Source organism: Ananas comosus, linkage group 21 (genome assembly GCF_001540865.1).
Source record: "Ananas comosus cultivar F153 linkage group 21, ASM154086v1, whole genome shotgun sequence".
Classification (NCBI taxonomy): Eukaryota; Viridiplantae; Streptophyta; class Magnoliopsida; order Poales; family Bromeliaceae; genus Ananas; species Ananas comosus.
This window is the reverse complement of record NC_033641.1, coordinates 20,468-35,042: the sequence shown is the minus strand read 5'-3', so window position 1 is coordinate 35,042 and position 14,575 is coordinate 20,468. Positions and strand designations below refer to the sequence as shown.

Sequence of the window (14,575 nt, the reverse complement as noted above, 5' to 3'; positions counted from 1 at the left end):
ATTAATTAGGAAGGAAGGTTATTATTATTATGTTATGTTATGTTAATTAATTAAGATTAATGCTCTGCTCCTCGTCCTTAGCTAGCCTAGGGAACGTGGCCACTCTGCTCTGCCCCGGTCAAACGCTGCCTCTCTGTTGTAGTCGTAGTAGTGTGGGAGCTTTGCTGTGAGTGCTAGTCGCGACTCGCGAGGGAGGGAGGGAGGGAGGGAGGGGGGCACACAACACCACACATACTCTCGTCTCTCGCCATTATAAAATAATCCAACTTTAAAATTACATAATACATATTAATGTATATAGCTATATATATATAATATATTTATATCGTATCGTATATAATATGGGCAGCAGATCGATTAATGGGGTGGGATGATGGTGATGATGATGATGATGATGGTACATTAATTAATTGCTACTACCTATACGGACGTTGCTGTCTATCATGCGGATAGTGGTGTTGGCATTCCGGCGCATAGGATTGACCATGTATCGTCCGGTCAACGTAACAGGTTGTTGAACGAACGTGGAGTTGCTTTTTGTCTGCTCAAATGCATGATGAAAAAGGAGAGGTGGAGGTCCCAGGCTAAAACGCTGACCTTACTACCTCCAGCCATTGAATGGTAAAATTCTGCAGGTACAAGTGTGTTATTGTTTTGCACTTGGGGTTTGGTTTTTCTCCCTTCCTTCTCTATTTTTTTTTCTTCTTTTTTTTCCTGGCTTTCTTTTTCTTCGTTTTTTCTGGTTTACTTACGTATTTATTTATTGTGTATTAATTAATTATTAATAGTTATTGTGGGGCACGTACGAACAATTGGGTGAAAGACTGATCCGAAGAGGCCGATGGAATCTCGACGCCACGGGGTTGGAAAGCGGACCAACTTTTGTCTCCTTGTGCGTGCGAGTTAAAAATAAAATCACTAGGAAACAATTACATTTTGGCACCGATTCTTAATTTTCCCAGCGACAAATTAATGACAAAAAAATATATTTGATAATAAATATCTGAAATTTTAAATTAAAGATTTAATTATTTTTATATTTCTAAGGGGAGCGAGCAGGCCGGGTTGAGATCGAAGTGAGAAGGAATGGGACTGGAGCGGGGGACGGGCCGGGGTTGAGAAGTGACTAGTGAGAAGGAACGGAATGGACGGAATGGACGAGGGCGGAGTGGCCCACAGTGGAAAGCCAAAAGAGCCAGCAGAGGTGGATATATTAATGTGCTAATGTTTTCAGGTGTGGGCCCAGCCCCACCCTTAATTGAGGTGCTCACTGCTCAGCAGGGAAGAGTCGCGAGAGGAGCTTGCAAGAGGACAAGGCTGATGGGTTGGCTCATTCCAGACGTGTCATGTGCCTATGCCAGTCCTCTCTACTAGTACTACTAGTAGTAGTAGTAGTAGTAGCAGTAGTAGTAGTGGTAGTAGTAGTATCTCCCTCCTCCGCTTCTCTCCCTACCCCTCCCACTCCCCCTCCCCCTCCCCCGCTCCAGCAAAATAAGACACGCATCTACCCCCCCCCCAGTATCCCTTCCTTTTAATAAAGGGGCAAAAGAGAACAAGCTTTCCTTTGGATAGGGAGGAGCANCTACCCCCCCCCCCAGTATCCCTTCCTTTTAATAAAGGGGCAAAAGAGAACAAGCTTTCCTTTGGATAGGGAGGAGCAGCCTTCAAACCAACCAAAAAAAAAAAGGAAAAAAAAAAAGGAAATACAAGCCCAAAAATATTTAAATAGAGAAAGAATCACACCGTTGGCTACTCCGCCCGCTGGAGAGTGAGACAAGATCCGCGAAAAGAGTAATGATGGGGGCAAAGGGGAACGCCCGCTCCTTGTCCTCCTTCCTCCCATGCCAACTCTCCTCTGTCGTCTCCCTTCCCTTTCGACGAGTAAGGTCTCCATCACCTTTACTGCTCATAGATGAGCCGAGACTGATGAAGCATTGATTTGGGCATATACATACGTCGCTTTCGTCTATTTAACTACAGCAACCTCTTTCAGCCCCAAATTGAAAGCGTCATGCCAGCCTTCCGATGATATTGATAGGTCAGCCATGGATTATAACCCCCAAATAAACAAGAATAAAAGGAAAAGAACTTGATGGCATTTGTTCTCTAATAAACAAAACGAACTTACTAAACCGACCACTAATTAACTTAAGAGAACGTACAGAAAGTTCTCGCAACGCTTAATTAATTAATTAACATCAGAACGGCAGCAGAAAACTACGAGTATCTTCCGATTGACACCGAGTATTACATACAACACAAGATCAAAAATCATACAAATTAAACAAATTAATTAGCAAGTAAGATCGCTGTGGAGCTAGCTGAGTAGTAAACAATAGGGTAACAACTCAAAAGACCCCAAGAAAAAAATTAGGCTCCCCCCTCCTCCCCCCACGCCCCCCAAAAAGGGTGAAGAGAAGAAGAAAAAAAAAAAAAAAAAAAAAAAAACACCAAGGAAGAGAGATTCTTTACTGGTAAAACTAGCGAATTTTCGAAGGCAAACCTAATAATTAATTAGGCAGAGCTGCTGCAGCCGTCGAGAATGCAGTAATGTTGCTATTGTTGCCGGAATCGAGGCTGTTGAGGTGAGCGGCGGGGGCGGCGGTGATGGTCTTGGTAGAAGAGGGGGCAGAAGCAGCAGCAGCAGGCCTGAATGCTCTCATGGGGCTGGCGAAGGCCCAACCCCAGCTCCGATGCCGTCCTCCTCCGCCCCTCCGACTGGAAGAGCCGCTGCCGCCGTCGAAGTCCGCGGCGGAGAGCCAGTAGGAAGACGCCGAAGACGACATGACGCCGAGACCCCCAAAGAAGCCGGCGCATTTGATCCTCCGCTGCTGCTCATCATCTTCGTCGCCGTCTCCATGATGACGACGATGATGATGGTCGCGGTCCAAGTGCAGCACCGCCTTGCCGGGCTTGGCTTCTCGGTGGGACTCCACGCGCCGGAGGGTGCAGTCGCCCAAGCCCGTGGAGATGCGCTCCAGGAAGTCGCCGGAGAAGCTCCGGCTTCCGCAGCCCACCGATCTGGACCTCGCCACCTTCCTCCCGAACGACGACGACGCCTGCAGGCTCTCCCCCGGGCTCTCCGCCTCCCCCCCTGCTCCCCCTCCTCCTCCTCCTCCTCCCTGCTCGCTCTTACCTACTTCTGCCTCAAACGCCGCAGCCACGCTCTGCTGCGCCTGCGCGGCGTAGCAGGAGGTCGAGGAGACGGACCTCCTGCGGTTGACGGATGGGTTGGCGCCGTTCGTAATGCTGCTGCTGCTGCTGTAAGCCGCCGAGCAGGAAGGGTGCGTGGCAGCGGCTCCGGCCGCGGAAGCGGAGGCGGAGGAGGATGGCGAAGCGAAGTAGAGGAAGGACCAGAAGCTCTTCTTGCGGGGGCTATCGGCGGCGACGGGAATGGGAGGATCGTCGCCGCCGGCGAGGGCTCCGACTGGCCTCGGCTTCACCGATTTGCTCATGTTCAGACCGGCGAGGCCGCCAGTGTTTGAGGCGGAGGAGGGATAGGAGGCAGCGATACCCGAAGACGACATGACCTTTCTGGTGCTGCTGCTGCTGCCGCCGCCGCCGCCGCTAATAAGATTGATGCTGCCGCTCTTTTTCTTCTTCTTCTTGTTCTTGTGGTGGTGGCTGCTGCTGCTGCTGCTGCTGCCGCCGCCGCTGAGGAAGCTGGGGATCTTTCCGATCCGGCTGAAGGAGGAGGATGCGGCGGCGTCGAGGGAGCGGAAGGAGGGAGGGGAGGAATTGGACGAGGAAGAGCAGTTGTTATTGACGCTGTCGTTGGGACGGGGAGGAGGAGGGAGCGGCGGAGGAGCAGGAGCAGGAGCAGGAGGAGGGGGGTGGACGAGGGGGAAGAAAGGGGTGGACTTGGAGGAGGTGACGAGCTTGCCCAGCTTCTCCTGCAGGCAGAAGGCGCATATCCCTCCCGCCGGGCTGCTCCTGTACGGGTGCTCGCTGCAGTACTGCATCATCCCGTCCCCTCCCACATCCCCATGATCCGCTCCTCCTGCCACTCCTACCACCTGAACCCCTTTGATCTCTCCCCCCATAATTCCTATCTCTATCGATCTCTTCCTCCCAGCCGCTACCAACAACACCCGATCTCTTCAATGCTTTCTCCTTACCTCTTTAATTTCCTCCACTGAGATTAAGGAGGATGGAAAACAGAAAAAGATGAAAAGGAGAGCGAGGGGGAGAGAGGGAGAGCAGATCCAGGGCGGAGAGGGAGACGAGCAGCGGAGGGAGAGAGAGAGAGAGAGAGAGAGAGAGAGAGGGGGGGCGGTGAGGATTGTTTGTTTGTTTGTTTGTTTGTACTTTGGAGTTTGGAGCTGTTTAATTTAGTGCGGGAAGAAAAGATTAAAAAAATGAGAGAGAGAGAGAGAGAGAGAATGGGTTTCTTTTCTCATTACTGCTCTCGAGTCTCGATGCTGCAGCAGAAAAAAAAAAAAAAAAAAAAAATATNAAAAAGTTATTTATTTGCGCAGAGAAGGAATGGACTGCGGTGCGGTGGAAAACGCTCCGTTCAGATGTCCCGTTAAGTTCGGACGGTTCTGATTGCACGATGGATATCCGACCGCGCCGAATGACTTCGGCCGGTTGGATTATAGAGCTCTCGCAATATTGGCGGACTATAGTTCCCAATTTGATCAAGGACCGCCGTGTCTATTCCGATCTTATTAGTATCTAATAACTCTTCACAATAAATTATTATGATAACTACTTCAAATTTTTTACTACTCCCGTAAGATTTTGAGTGCGCGAAACAGATCGTTCGTTCGAAAGAGAATTGGGAATTTGGTTGGCCAGATGCAGAGGGCCTAATATGGTTGAGTAAAAATTATTACTTACCTAATTCGTTTATATATTTATGCATCACAGATATATCTATTTTTTTTTTATCTCTTATACTTTAACTTCAATAATCCAATTTTAATATTTTAATGCAAAAAATATATGTCACTTAGCATTAGCCAAAAAAATATAAGATAGAAAAAAGTCGATAAATTCATAGTATATAAAACTATAGATGCACTTATGATGCTGTTTGATTGGATGTGATTAAAAATGTAATGCAATAAGTGACACATGTAGTTTAAGATACAACAATTACAACTATATATATGTTATTTGGTTAAGTTAAAGATACAACTGTTATAACTGCATAAGTCCTATATGGTTAAATATAGTTGAATGCAATTGCAATTATAAATAAATTATTTAGTTGACTGTAGTTGACTAGTGCATTTTGAAAAATTTATTACTTTATATATGCAACGGTGAGAATACCTTCAATGTAGAAAGAAAAAATATTTCCTATTCTCGCAATTATAACTTTGATAAATTGAACAATTATCTTCAATTTTAGAGTACTCAAAATGCTTTTGATTGAGTCAAATCATCGCCCAATTCAAGTGGTTTATAATTTAAATAAGTTTCTTACATCTTTGACCTGTATTTATAATGCAAGGTCTCTGGGCGGATAAAGGGCCCAGCCCATTCCATTAAGTTCGCGAAGATGCTCTGTATTTGCATGCAATGTTTGTTCCAATATTGGGCCTATTGATCATTTTCTCAGAGTCCGGGTCCACGGATGAGCGGGCCGAATCTACTACGAGGAGGCCCAATATGGCCGCATGACCGTATGACCGGCCTATGCGAGGTTGGACTCTTTCATCTAGTGCACACGAGTTGGGCCAAAACTGTTGCATAAGTTGGTCGCACTATAAATGATCCTTAGTACACAGTAAACCTCTCCGGCGTTAACCACTGTGGTCGCTACTAATCTACATCCAATTTGCTCGAAAAACCAAAGATAATTTGCGTGGTAATTAGTACTATTATCCCTAAAAACTGGAAATTGCTACTATAATCTAATTTGAGGTATCTCGAAATTGAATTTCTTTTATTTTTTTAGCATTGTTTACTTCATCATCAAGTTATTAAAAACTAAATGGCAAATTGCTACCATAACACAGCTTCCCTTTCTCTTCCAACAGACCCTTGCATTACAAGTTTACAACACAGCTTCCCCTTATTAAATATTTTTTGCTACTATTATTCTCTTATTAAATATTTTTTGCTACTATTATTATTATTGCAGTAGAATGCATGGATAGATAGAAAAAACGACATTACCCGGTCTTCGTTTACTATGTATGCAAACTTGAATGCCGATGGCACTGAAACCACCCCCCCATAATTAGTGGGATGAAATTTTCTTTTTGAACAATTTCGAGTCGATAAATCAACAATCTACATGAGTTCAACTCGTAAAAGCATTTGGATTGCCCAGCGCCCAGGTGCTGCCAAACAAAGGATTGACTGGACCTCTTAAAATGTGTAATTTGGAACGCGATAGATCAAGAAATTTGCACTACATATAATATAAAGAATATCATCTCTCCACTATCTGTTTTACCACTCTGTTTTAATGTGTCTACGAAGGCGGCCAATAGGCAGAAACAACATATTTGCTAAATCACAAACCGTTCCTCAGGTTAGCGATAAAAAACTTGATGGTTGATACTTAGTATTCTAAGTTTGAAGTCTAATTATTTTACATATCTAGCTAATTTTATTTTTAAAAAGTAAATAAAATAAATAACATGCTATCTTTTTCTCAAAAGATATATACATATACATGCTAAATCAATTTTGGACCAACAATGTCAAAAGCACCAAAGTACGTTGGAGTATCTTGTCAAAGCTGGCTTGCAAAAAAATTTACCAATGTAAAAAGCTCCTGCAGATCCCAAGATGGCTTATGCAGCCCGCTCAATCTATTGACAAGCTCCAGCAAATTCCAAGATGGCTTTATGCATGACACAGGATAACATGATCAAGTTACACTATTTTGCGACACTGAATAACCCATGAGCTGGCAAACACTATTTGAAACATCCATCAATATCTTCATCTGCTTTAGCAATACATTCCTCTTCTGAATCAGAGTCCAATGAGCAAGACCCATCATCCACGTCTGCTAGAGGATCGAAAAGTGGAGAACTTGGATCCATGCATCCTGGCACAAGGTTCAGTTTGCAGCGGTCCCCCTATACACAAAATAAGAAAAAGTGAAAAAAGAATGACAGCAAGGTCGAGATCGTCTTCTGTAACCATGTTTCCTTTTGTTTCTCTCTTGCAGTGAGAAATGCATTAGAACACATTAACCTACCCCCTCAGAGTATAAGCTTCCAATTTCACAACTTGAGACTACTTTATTTGAATCCGGAAAGATTGCTCTCTCACAAGCACCGTCTACACTCAATTCTTCCGCCAAACCCTACAAGCAAGGTGCATTAGAATTTTAGTAAAGAAACAATGAGCAAGCAACTGCAAACTACTTTATGGTTCATCTGCATGTATTTAAGAAGCTTAATTTTTCTATCCCCAATTTAGCCATGAAAATATGACCACAATTTCTAGAATAACTTCTCTCATGATTTCATTCATTGCATTATCAATAGTTAGCCTGCTTGCCAATTGATGGATAATACTATCACAAAATTTGGGCCACTAAAATATTGCTTATGACTTGGCTTATAAAGCTAGAAATGCTAAGTTGGGGCTATGAATGGTGCTTGAATCTCAAGAAACTAATTTGTGTTTACTTTATGTTTGTTTCACAATCGGAATAAGAGCCATGATTCGCAACAGAAATGGAAAGAACTGGATTTGGAACTGGAATGACCGAATTTTCAGTGGGACACAAAAGCTACAATTAGGACAGGCATGGGTTAGTGGGGAAAATTCTCCATATACCTTTCTTCAAACGAAGATCTAAACCCTAATATGTGCATCAGTCAACCGTGTCACTTCTATTTCTAGTTTTCCAAAGAATTGGATCATTTAGGTCTGCTAGGGCCATCAAGAGCCAATACTCCTTCCATTACATATTGAGCCTATATTGGCTCATGACTGCTTTCATTTGAAATAGATAACATTTGTCATTCTAAGAAATGGACTATAATGATGAAGACAGAATGATTGATGTCACCAAAGGCAAACGACAAAGCAATAGAAAAAATAAAGATCTTATCATAGTCAGTCAAGCATAATCGGCTTGAAGTTTTGCCATGCTTTAAAATTCAAGACAGATAAATTATAAAAATTTTAGCGATATTTAGCTTGGTCACCATTGTATAACCATGCATCTGCTTGGGTGCACAACTTAATCATCTCCTCTAGCATATTTTCGATTCACTTATTTTGTTGAATTTCCATCATTCATGACAATGTACAATATATATATATATATATATATATATATATATATATATATATTCTCTAGAAATATATACAAAAGCCCTAGTGAAACAATTAAATTCAACAGTTACTTTTGATGATGAACTCATGCTAAAAGAAAAAGCCCGGTACATTATTGAGATGCTTAAAATATACCATTATACCTTATCAATGTAGTCATCAATCTTGAGAAAGTAGATGCTTAAGGGTTGGAAATTCAATAAATATTGTAGTAGGGGTAAAATTGTGACATGGATTCATTGCTGTAAAATAGCTAACTTTTCATTCAAATCTTAGATATCGTAGAAGGTAATAAGGCATTATCATCTCATATTAAGCGCTTGTTTGATCCTATTGTAGGGGTAAGTACAGTTTGATGAAGTGTTTTCTGACTAGTGCTATTAGAAGGACTATAAAAATAGCATCAACAGCTTCTTTTAGCAATAGAATCAGAGGCGCAAAACTGGAGCTTTTGCTTTTAAGGTTCGGAATCTCATTTTTCCTTCCTGCTAGAGTTGAAGCTCTGGATTTTACTCTGTGTCAAATGCACAGCCAGATGTTTCTGTTGCTTGAAGCAGAAAATGAAGCAGGGCCAACAGGCCCAAGTATCATGCGTGCTACACAGGACAATCACGTTAACTAGGTATAGGTTGACAGGCCTTGCTAGTTACTAGTCAACTACAACAAAATAACTCCATGAAAGGAAGTCAAAACAAAATTACCTCATTAAAAAAGCTTAATGGCCTGTTCTTCCACATCTTCAAAAGTTGAAATTGCAGTCTGTACGGGCCATCCCAGTCAACTCCGTTTGTGAATGAGAAAATAAGGCAAACAGCTGTATAGATCGAAAGGAATAGTAGTGAAATCTCATGAAAACTTAAGGGATTAAACAACAAATTTGAAATACAAACCATGCTTAGGAACACGAATCTTTATAGTAAATATGGGATTGTCAGCTTTCCCACGATTTTTCCTTGTCATTACTCTTGGCTCGCGACTGCACATAATTGGCTGATTAAATCCCCCTGTAATTTTTATATTGAGTATCTAGTTAACTTCTTAAGGATGAAACCTCTAATGCATGCGTACTATTTCTTCCCATAATGCATCTACCATTAAATGCAATCCCATAGTCATCGTTGGGAATCAAACTATTAGCAGCAGCGTTGTAGAACAGTGTTAAGTTTTCTCCCTGTCCAAGGTTAAACCAGATAAGAAGGACAGCGATAACAAGAGAACTTAATGGCATTTTCTGCCAAATTTATTTTCGAAGTACCGAAGCAGGAGGAAGACCGTTTGTTGTTTTCCAGTAAACAGGAGCCATTCCAAGTTCAAAATCAGACCATGTCGGAAGCAAGTACCTAAGACAATTGAAGCACCAGAAATTTTAAGATGTGAACTTCAAGGATTATAAGTTAATTTTGAGGCGACTGATAATTACTGCAGGCAAAAAAAAAACTTTTTATTTTTTGGCTTTTGCAGTATCGAAATGCAACATCATGGATTAGCTTCTACACATTGTGCAGCCAAAATAGGGTAAAACTAAAGACTGGGCAAAAGATAGCGCTGTGGAACATCATTAATGCTGAAAATAGTAGCATATATGTACTTTATGAACATTTTATTTGTGTATAATCACTACATCTTTACATATTCTATTGTGTAGACACATGATATTCAATTTATGGCATGCATAGTTGATCCTACTGTCTTGTTATATGGGAGAATTCCCTGGCTTCAATTCAGATGTGCAGTCTAAGAAAATTTGAGAACATGGTAGGCATTTCAGTTTCCAGCGGATGACTCAAAACTAATTATTATTAGTATAAGCAGCAGTCTCACAAACACCTGCACCAATCTATAAGATTAACCACAAAAATTTAGGGACAAGATATATCATAGAGTTCCTGAGAAAGTTCAACAAAGAAAGCAAAACTAATCATTGACATGGTTCTTTACTAGGCTCTTTGCAGCTATTACTGGCTAAATGCCAATTTTTTTGCTCTCAACAGATGCTCGGGATGATCCATTCTTTAACAGATTATCTCACTAACTGTGTGCCCTGGCACTGGACATTTTCAAATATAACATGTATTATCTGTCTCTTTCCATCATTAATGTACATCACTTCTACAGGCAACGACATTTGCTCAAAGGAATCTGGGCATCTAAAACATGAGATGTAATAAAAAAAGAAGAAGACAACCTTTTATTGTGTACCCCCTCCCTGCTCATTTCACATCGCCACCTTTATAATGCAACAGATAGCACAGACAATGGTAACTTCCATTTGGACCCGCATAGTCTCTCATAGAGAGGAGAAAACACAGAGATTGACGAATGCTGAGAATGAGAGGAGGATAAGGTGGGGACCGGAGAAAACACCAAGTTCCTCTTCTCAACATTCTACTTTTGTCTTACACATGTCCGTACAGTGTCTCACTCTTCTTGGTAGGAGTGTTCACTATTTGTCTCCGAACAAAAAACCAAACCGAATATAACCAAATAAGGCAAGTTGGTTTGATTTATTTGGTTTTCAGTTTGGTCTTGTAAATCACATACTTTGGTTTTCAGTTTTGGTTTTGTTGTAAAACTTTTAATTGAACAGAACCAAAACCAAATAAGAGTATGTGCAAATATATTATTTCAATTGAGTAAAATGTGTACATATGTGTGTTATACATGTATGTGTAACTTGTTCATTTACAATCACTTGTATATGAGAAATATTAATATGTGAAATTTATAGTATATGGTAATATCGTTGCCATTACATAACAAGAGATCAAAACTGTTCATTTGATACATATAACAAGAGATCATAACTATCCGGTCCAAATGAACGCAATATGATAATCAATCTTCTGCAAACTGAATTAGATTCGGTATGGTTTGGTATTCTTATAGAATTCTTTTGGTTTGGTCAATTCTTGAAATCTTTAGACTGGATATTCCAAACTGAAACAAATCGAGTACACACCTTCCAAACTGAAACAAATCGAGTACACACCTACATCTTGGAAATTCTATCTGGGGGAAATAGTTATTACTGACTAGAATCTTTTTGTTCATGAAAATTTCCACCAGCTACTTAGCTAATTACTACTTGGACTTCATAATTTGAAGATCAGGTTAGTAACACTTTACCAAAATGCAAACGAACTGAATATCGTACCTAAACTTAAGTTGGCTCAAGTTATGATTCCCTTAGTAAGGAAACAAAAAACTGCTAAGGTTGCCCCTATTGCCGAATTGCCGAACAAAATAGAGAATTTTCCTCAGAAGAATCGATTGGGTATTACTTAAATTCCAAGATGAGCTTCACTTACTTGCTAAATGTTACGTGGCATTTCATCACAGCTAGAAATCCATATAAAATTTGTTTACCTGGATTTTCATTTTCCAAGGCAGATCTGGTTCTTATGACTGAAAAAAAGAAAAAATGAAAACAAAGCTTGTTTGCTAATGAACCTACTCCAAGAAATGATTGTGCTCCGGTGTAATAATAAATGTCTTCCCTCATATACTTAATCCATGATCTCATCAACTATAAATCTCCTTAGGTCTCTGCTTCTTGTTCAATAATTCTTGTAGATTGTAATACAAATAAAGCCCAACAGGCACTCCTACTTAATATCCATCAACTCATGTCCATGGCATTTCTTAACACATCTACCACCAATGATCAATTAAGGAAAATGTAATGGACTTCTGTACTTTGCCATCTTTTTGGTATTCCTTCATACCTTATTTTTGAACTTCATTGTCAACAATGGTAGCCTCATAGAAATTCAAATTAGTTATCATTCACAATTACTTCCTGAAGTTCTAAAGATAGGCAAGAACACCACATAAGAGCTCCAGGCCCCCAATGTTAGTTACCGTTCACAATCATTCGCTACTTCTTTACAAAAGGGAGAAAATGCCATACTGGAGCATCAACCAACACATAACAAATCCGCCTAATTTGGTCTCGAGGTGAGGCAGCGGGAAAAAAAGATAGGTTAAGCACAAGAATACAGAACGAAATCGTTTCAGTCAGCATGATACGATACTTATGTTATAACAAATTAAATATACAATTCCTCAACTATGACATCAATTTAAAAGCATTGTAATTTAAATAAGAAAGGTAAAATATAACTGCCAGAAAGATGCTTACTCTTTGATTTCTTCCATGGAAGGAACTGCGACAGCACTAGCTTTTTGGATTGTCTTGGTGAACCTTCGCTTTAGGAGATATTTCGGAAAGCAAGTGGCAGAAAGGTCAAATGCTTCATAGCAATCAACTTTGTTAGTTGAGATTGTTCACAGTAAAACGTCCAATTGATAAACATCTTCCTAGATTAGATTGTTTCTAGGTTAAGATTGTTCACAGTAGCACTAAGATGAACGCTCTCTCTTTTATACCCAATCAACTGGAACCAATGAATTCAAGTGAATTGGAAAATATGTTGTTTGAAACTAAGTGTGATTGGATTGAATTGAATTCCATTATTTATTTTTCTGTTTTCTCCTTAGTTGTGTTTAGATTCGATTACAACTAAAAGCAGCATTTTGGAATAAACTTTATTTCCTCGAGAAACCTAAAACATGGCAAATCGGACAGCGAATTCTCCAACTTGTTTAAACTTATTGAATCCATCGAAATCAGAAAAAAATCAATACAAATCACGAGTTAATAAGTATCCAAAAGAGGTAATTGAGCATAATTCAAATGAAACTTGATCCACATCACTAATTCGGATGATGCCAAAAATGGGGTGAAGTATATATGCATGAAACAGAGTTCAGTCATTAGAGAAAGCCTTAGCTAAACTTTCAATCCACTATTTGGTTGCACGTAGTTGCAAATACAACTGCAATTGTGACTACATGCAGCTTCAAATTCGGTGTTTGTTTTAATACATTTGAACTCAACTGCTGCAGCTACAACAGCACAAGGAGGTTCAATTGCATTACTTTCAATTACAACACTTGGAAAGAGTAATTTTAAACAAAGGTAAGCTTACTTCCCTACTAACCTTTTTTTAAAAAAAAAAAAAATTCTTTCCTACATAGGGGGTAAGCTCACCACCCTATATATAATATGAAATAATAAAAATTCGTAAATGCACTTTTCAACCACATGCAACCAAACAAAATATTTATAGCTCTAACGCTTTATACTACATAACAAAATATTTGTTGCATTTTCAATTGCATGCATCTCCAGCTACTTCGAACCAAACGACCCCTTAGAGAAATTGCTTCTAAAATTGAAAGATGTAACGTTATGCTGGGACTGTGTCGAAGAAGTTGTTCCAGTCACACTAATTATTTTACTAGCCTACCAACTACAATGCTAGCCAACAGACCGACCTCACTGTATCCCTAGATATCTATGCGATCCTTATAATCTCTATGCAAACACAAGGTAGAATCAATTTTCCAATAACTTAGGGAAAAAAGGTAAAAAAAAAGAAAAAAAAAAAAAGCTTTGTATCTGTCCCCGACCAAATGCCCCCTGCAACTATGCTGTATAAGCATCCTCGCTATCAGAATTAAGGGCAGTAGAACGGAACAGAACAGATTATGGATCTAGATCATTAGATCTGATCGATTACAATCATGACACACTTTAGGAGCATACTGCTAAAGTAAAAAAGAAGTTTATGTAGTCACGTGGTAATTAATTATCTGATGGGCCGTCCTTAAGAAGAAGAAGAAGAAGAAGAAGAAGAAGAAGAAGAAGGGGCGAAGAAAGAAACAGTAGCAAGACTATATGGATGGTCTGCCTCTTCTCCTGTTGGACTTAGATGGGCGGGCACTAGCCAGTAGGCAATAGCGATAGGAAAATAACGGGGAATGTAAGTGCGATAAGATTGGACGCATACCATAGCCATAGCCACAGCCTCCCGTGGAAGTGGATTCATATGCGGGGTGCCTGAAGCAATTAGCGCAGTAGCGCATGGGGCGAGAAGGAGCAGCGGAGGAGAACAGTGAAGGAAAGGAAGGAGTCGAAGAGGAAAACGCTGCCATCGGAACGTTTTTGATAATTTCCTATACATGAGTGAAGGCGCTCCACATGTTATAGCCCACTCCCACTGGGGTCTAAGCTTCTGAAGGACGAACCCATTGGGCCACGGATATTTTCCAGTTAGTTTCCATGTAGCCACAAAAAACAAATATCTATGCGTCTATGATCCAGAAGGACGGATCTAGGCCACATTTGGTTCGTCTGATAATATGTTACGTGTTTCTAAATATCATCCTTGGCTGCTTTGTAATTTTTAAATTGTCAAGTTTAGAAATAAAAACTGCATGGTACATCAGGAAAAAAAGTTTCTTTGTTTTA

At 40.3% G+C, this 14,575-nt stretch overlaps 2 protein-coding genes across 2 annotated transcripts; both read right to left on the bottom strand.

Moving 5' to 3' along the window:
* LOC109726191 (zinc finger protein Elbow-like) lies at nucleotides 1,626-4,247 on the bottom strand. Its single transcript, XM_020255670.1, has one exon. The coding sequence runs from the start codon at nucleotides 4,041-4,043 to the stop codon at nucleotides 2,511-2,513; it is 1,533 nt and encodes a 510-aa protein (XP_020111259.1). The 5' UTR covers nucleotides 4,044-4,247; the 3' UTR covers nucleotides 1,626-2,510.
* LOC109726297 lies at nucleotides 6,587-14,310 on the bottom strand. The gene is made up of 8 exons (XM_020255815.1): nucleotides 14,115-14,310; nucleotides 12,401-12,512; nucleotides 9,515-9,599; nucleotides 9,352-9,430; nucleotides 9,150-9,263; nucleotides 8,961-9,073; nucleotides 7,169-7,276; nucleotides 6,587-7,046 (listed from the first exon to the last, which is right to left on the bottom strand). The coding sequence occupies exons 1-8, from the start codon at nucleotides 14,257-14,259 to the stop codon at nucleotides 6,882-6,884; spliced, it is 921 nt and encodes a 306-aa protein (XP_020111404.1). The 5' UTR covers nucleotides 14,260-14,310; the 3' UTR covers nucleotides 6,587-6,881.

Excerpts from the sequence above, each read along its gene's own strand:
- LOC109726191 (XM_020255670.1), bottom strand. The coding sequence starts at position 4,043 with ATGGGGGGAGAGATCAAAGGGGTTCAGGTGGTAGGAGTGGCAGGAGGA.
- LOC109726297 (XM_020255815.1), bottom strand. The coding sequence starts at position 14,259 with ATGGCAGCGTTTTCCTCTTCGACTCCTTCCTTTCCTTCACTGTTCTCC. Across the intron at positions 9,264-9,351 it reads CTATGGGATTGCATTTAATG|GGGGATTTAATCAGCCAATT; the intron begins GTAGATGCATTA and ends TAAAAATTACAG. Across the intron at positions 9,074-9,149 it reads GATTCGTGTTCCTAAGCATG|CTGTTTGCCTTATTTTCTCA; the intron begins GTTTGTATTTCA and ends CGATCTATACAG.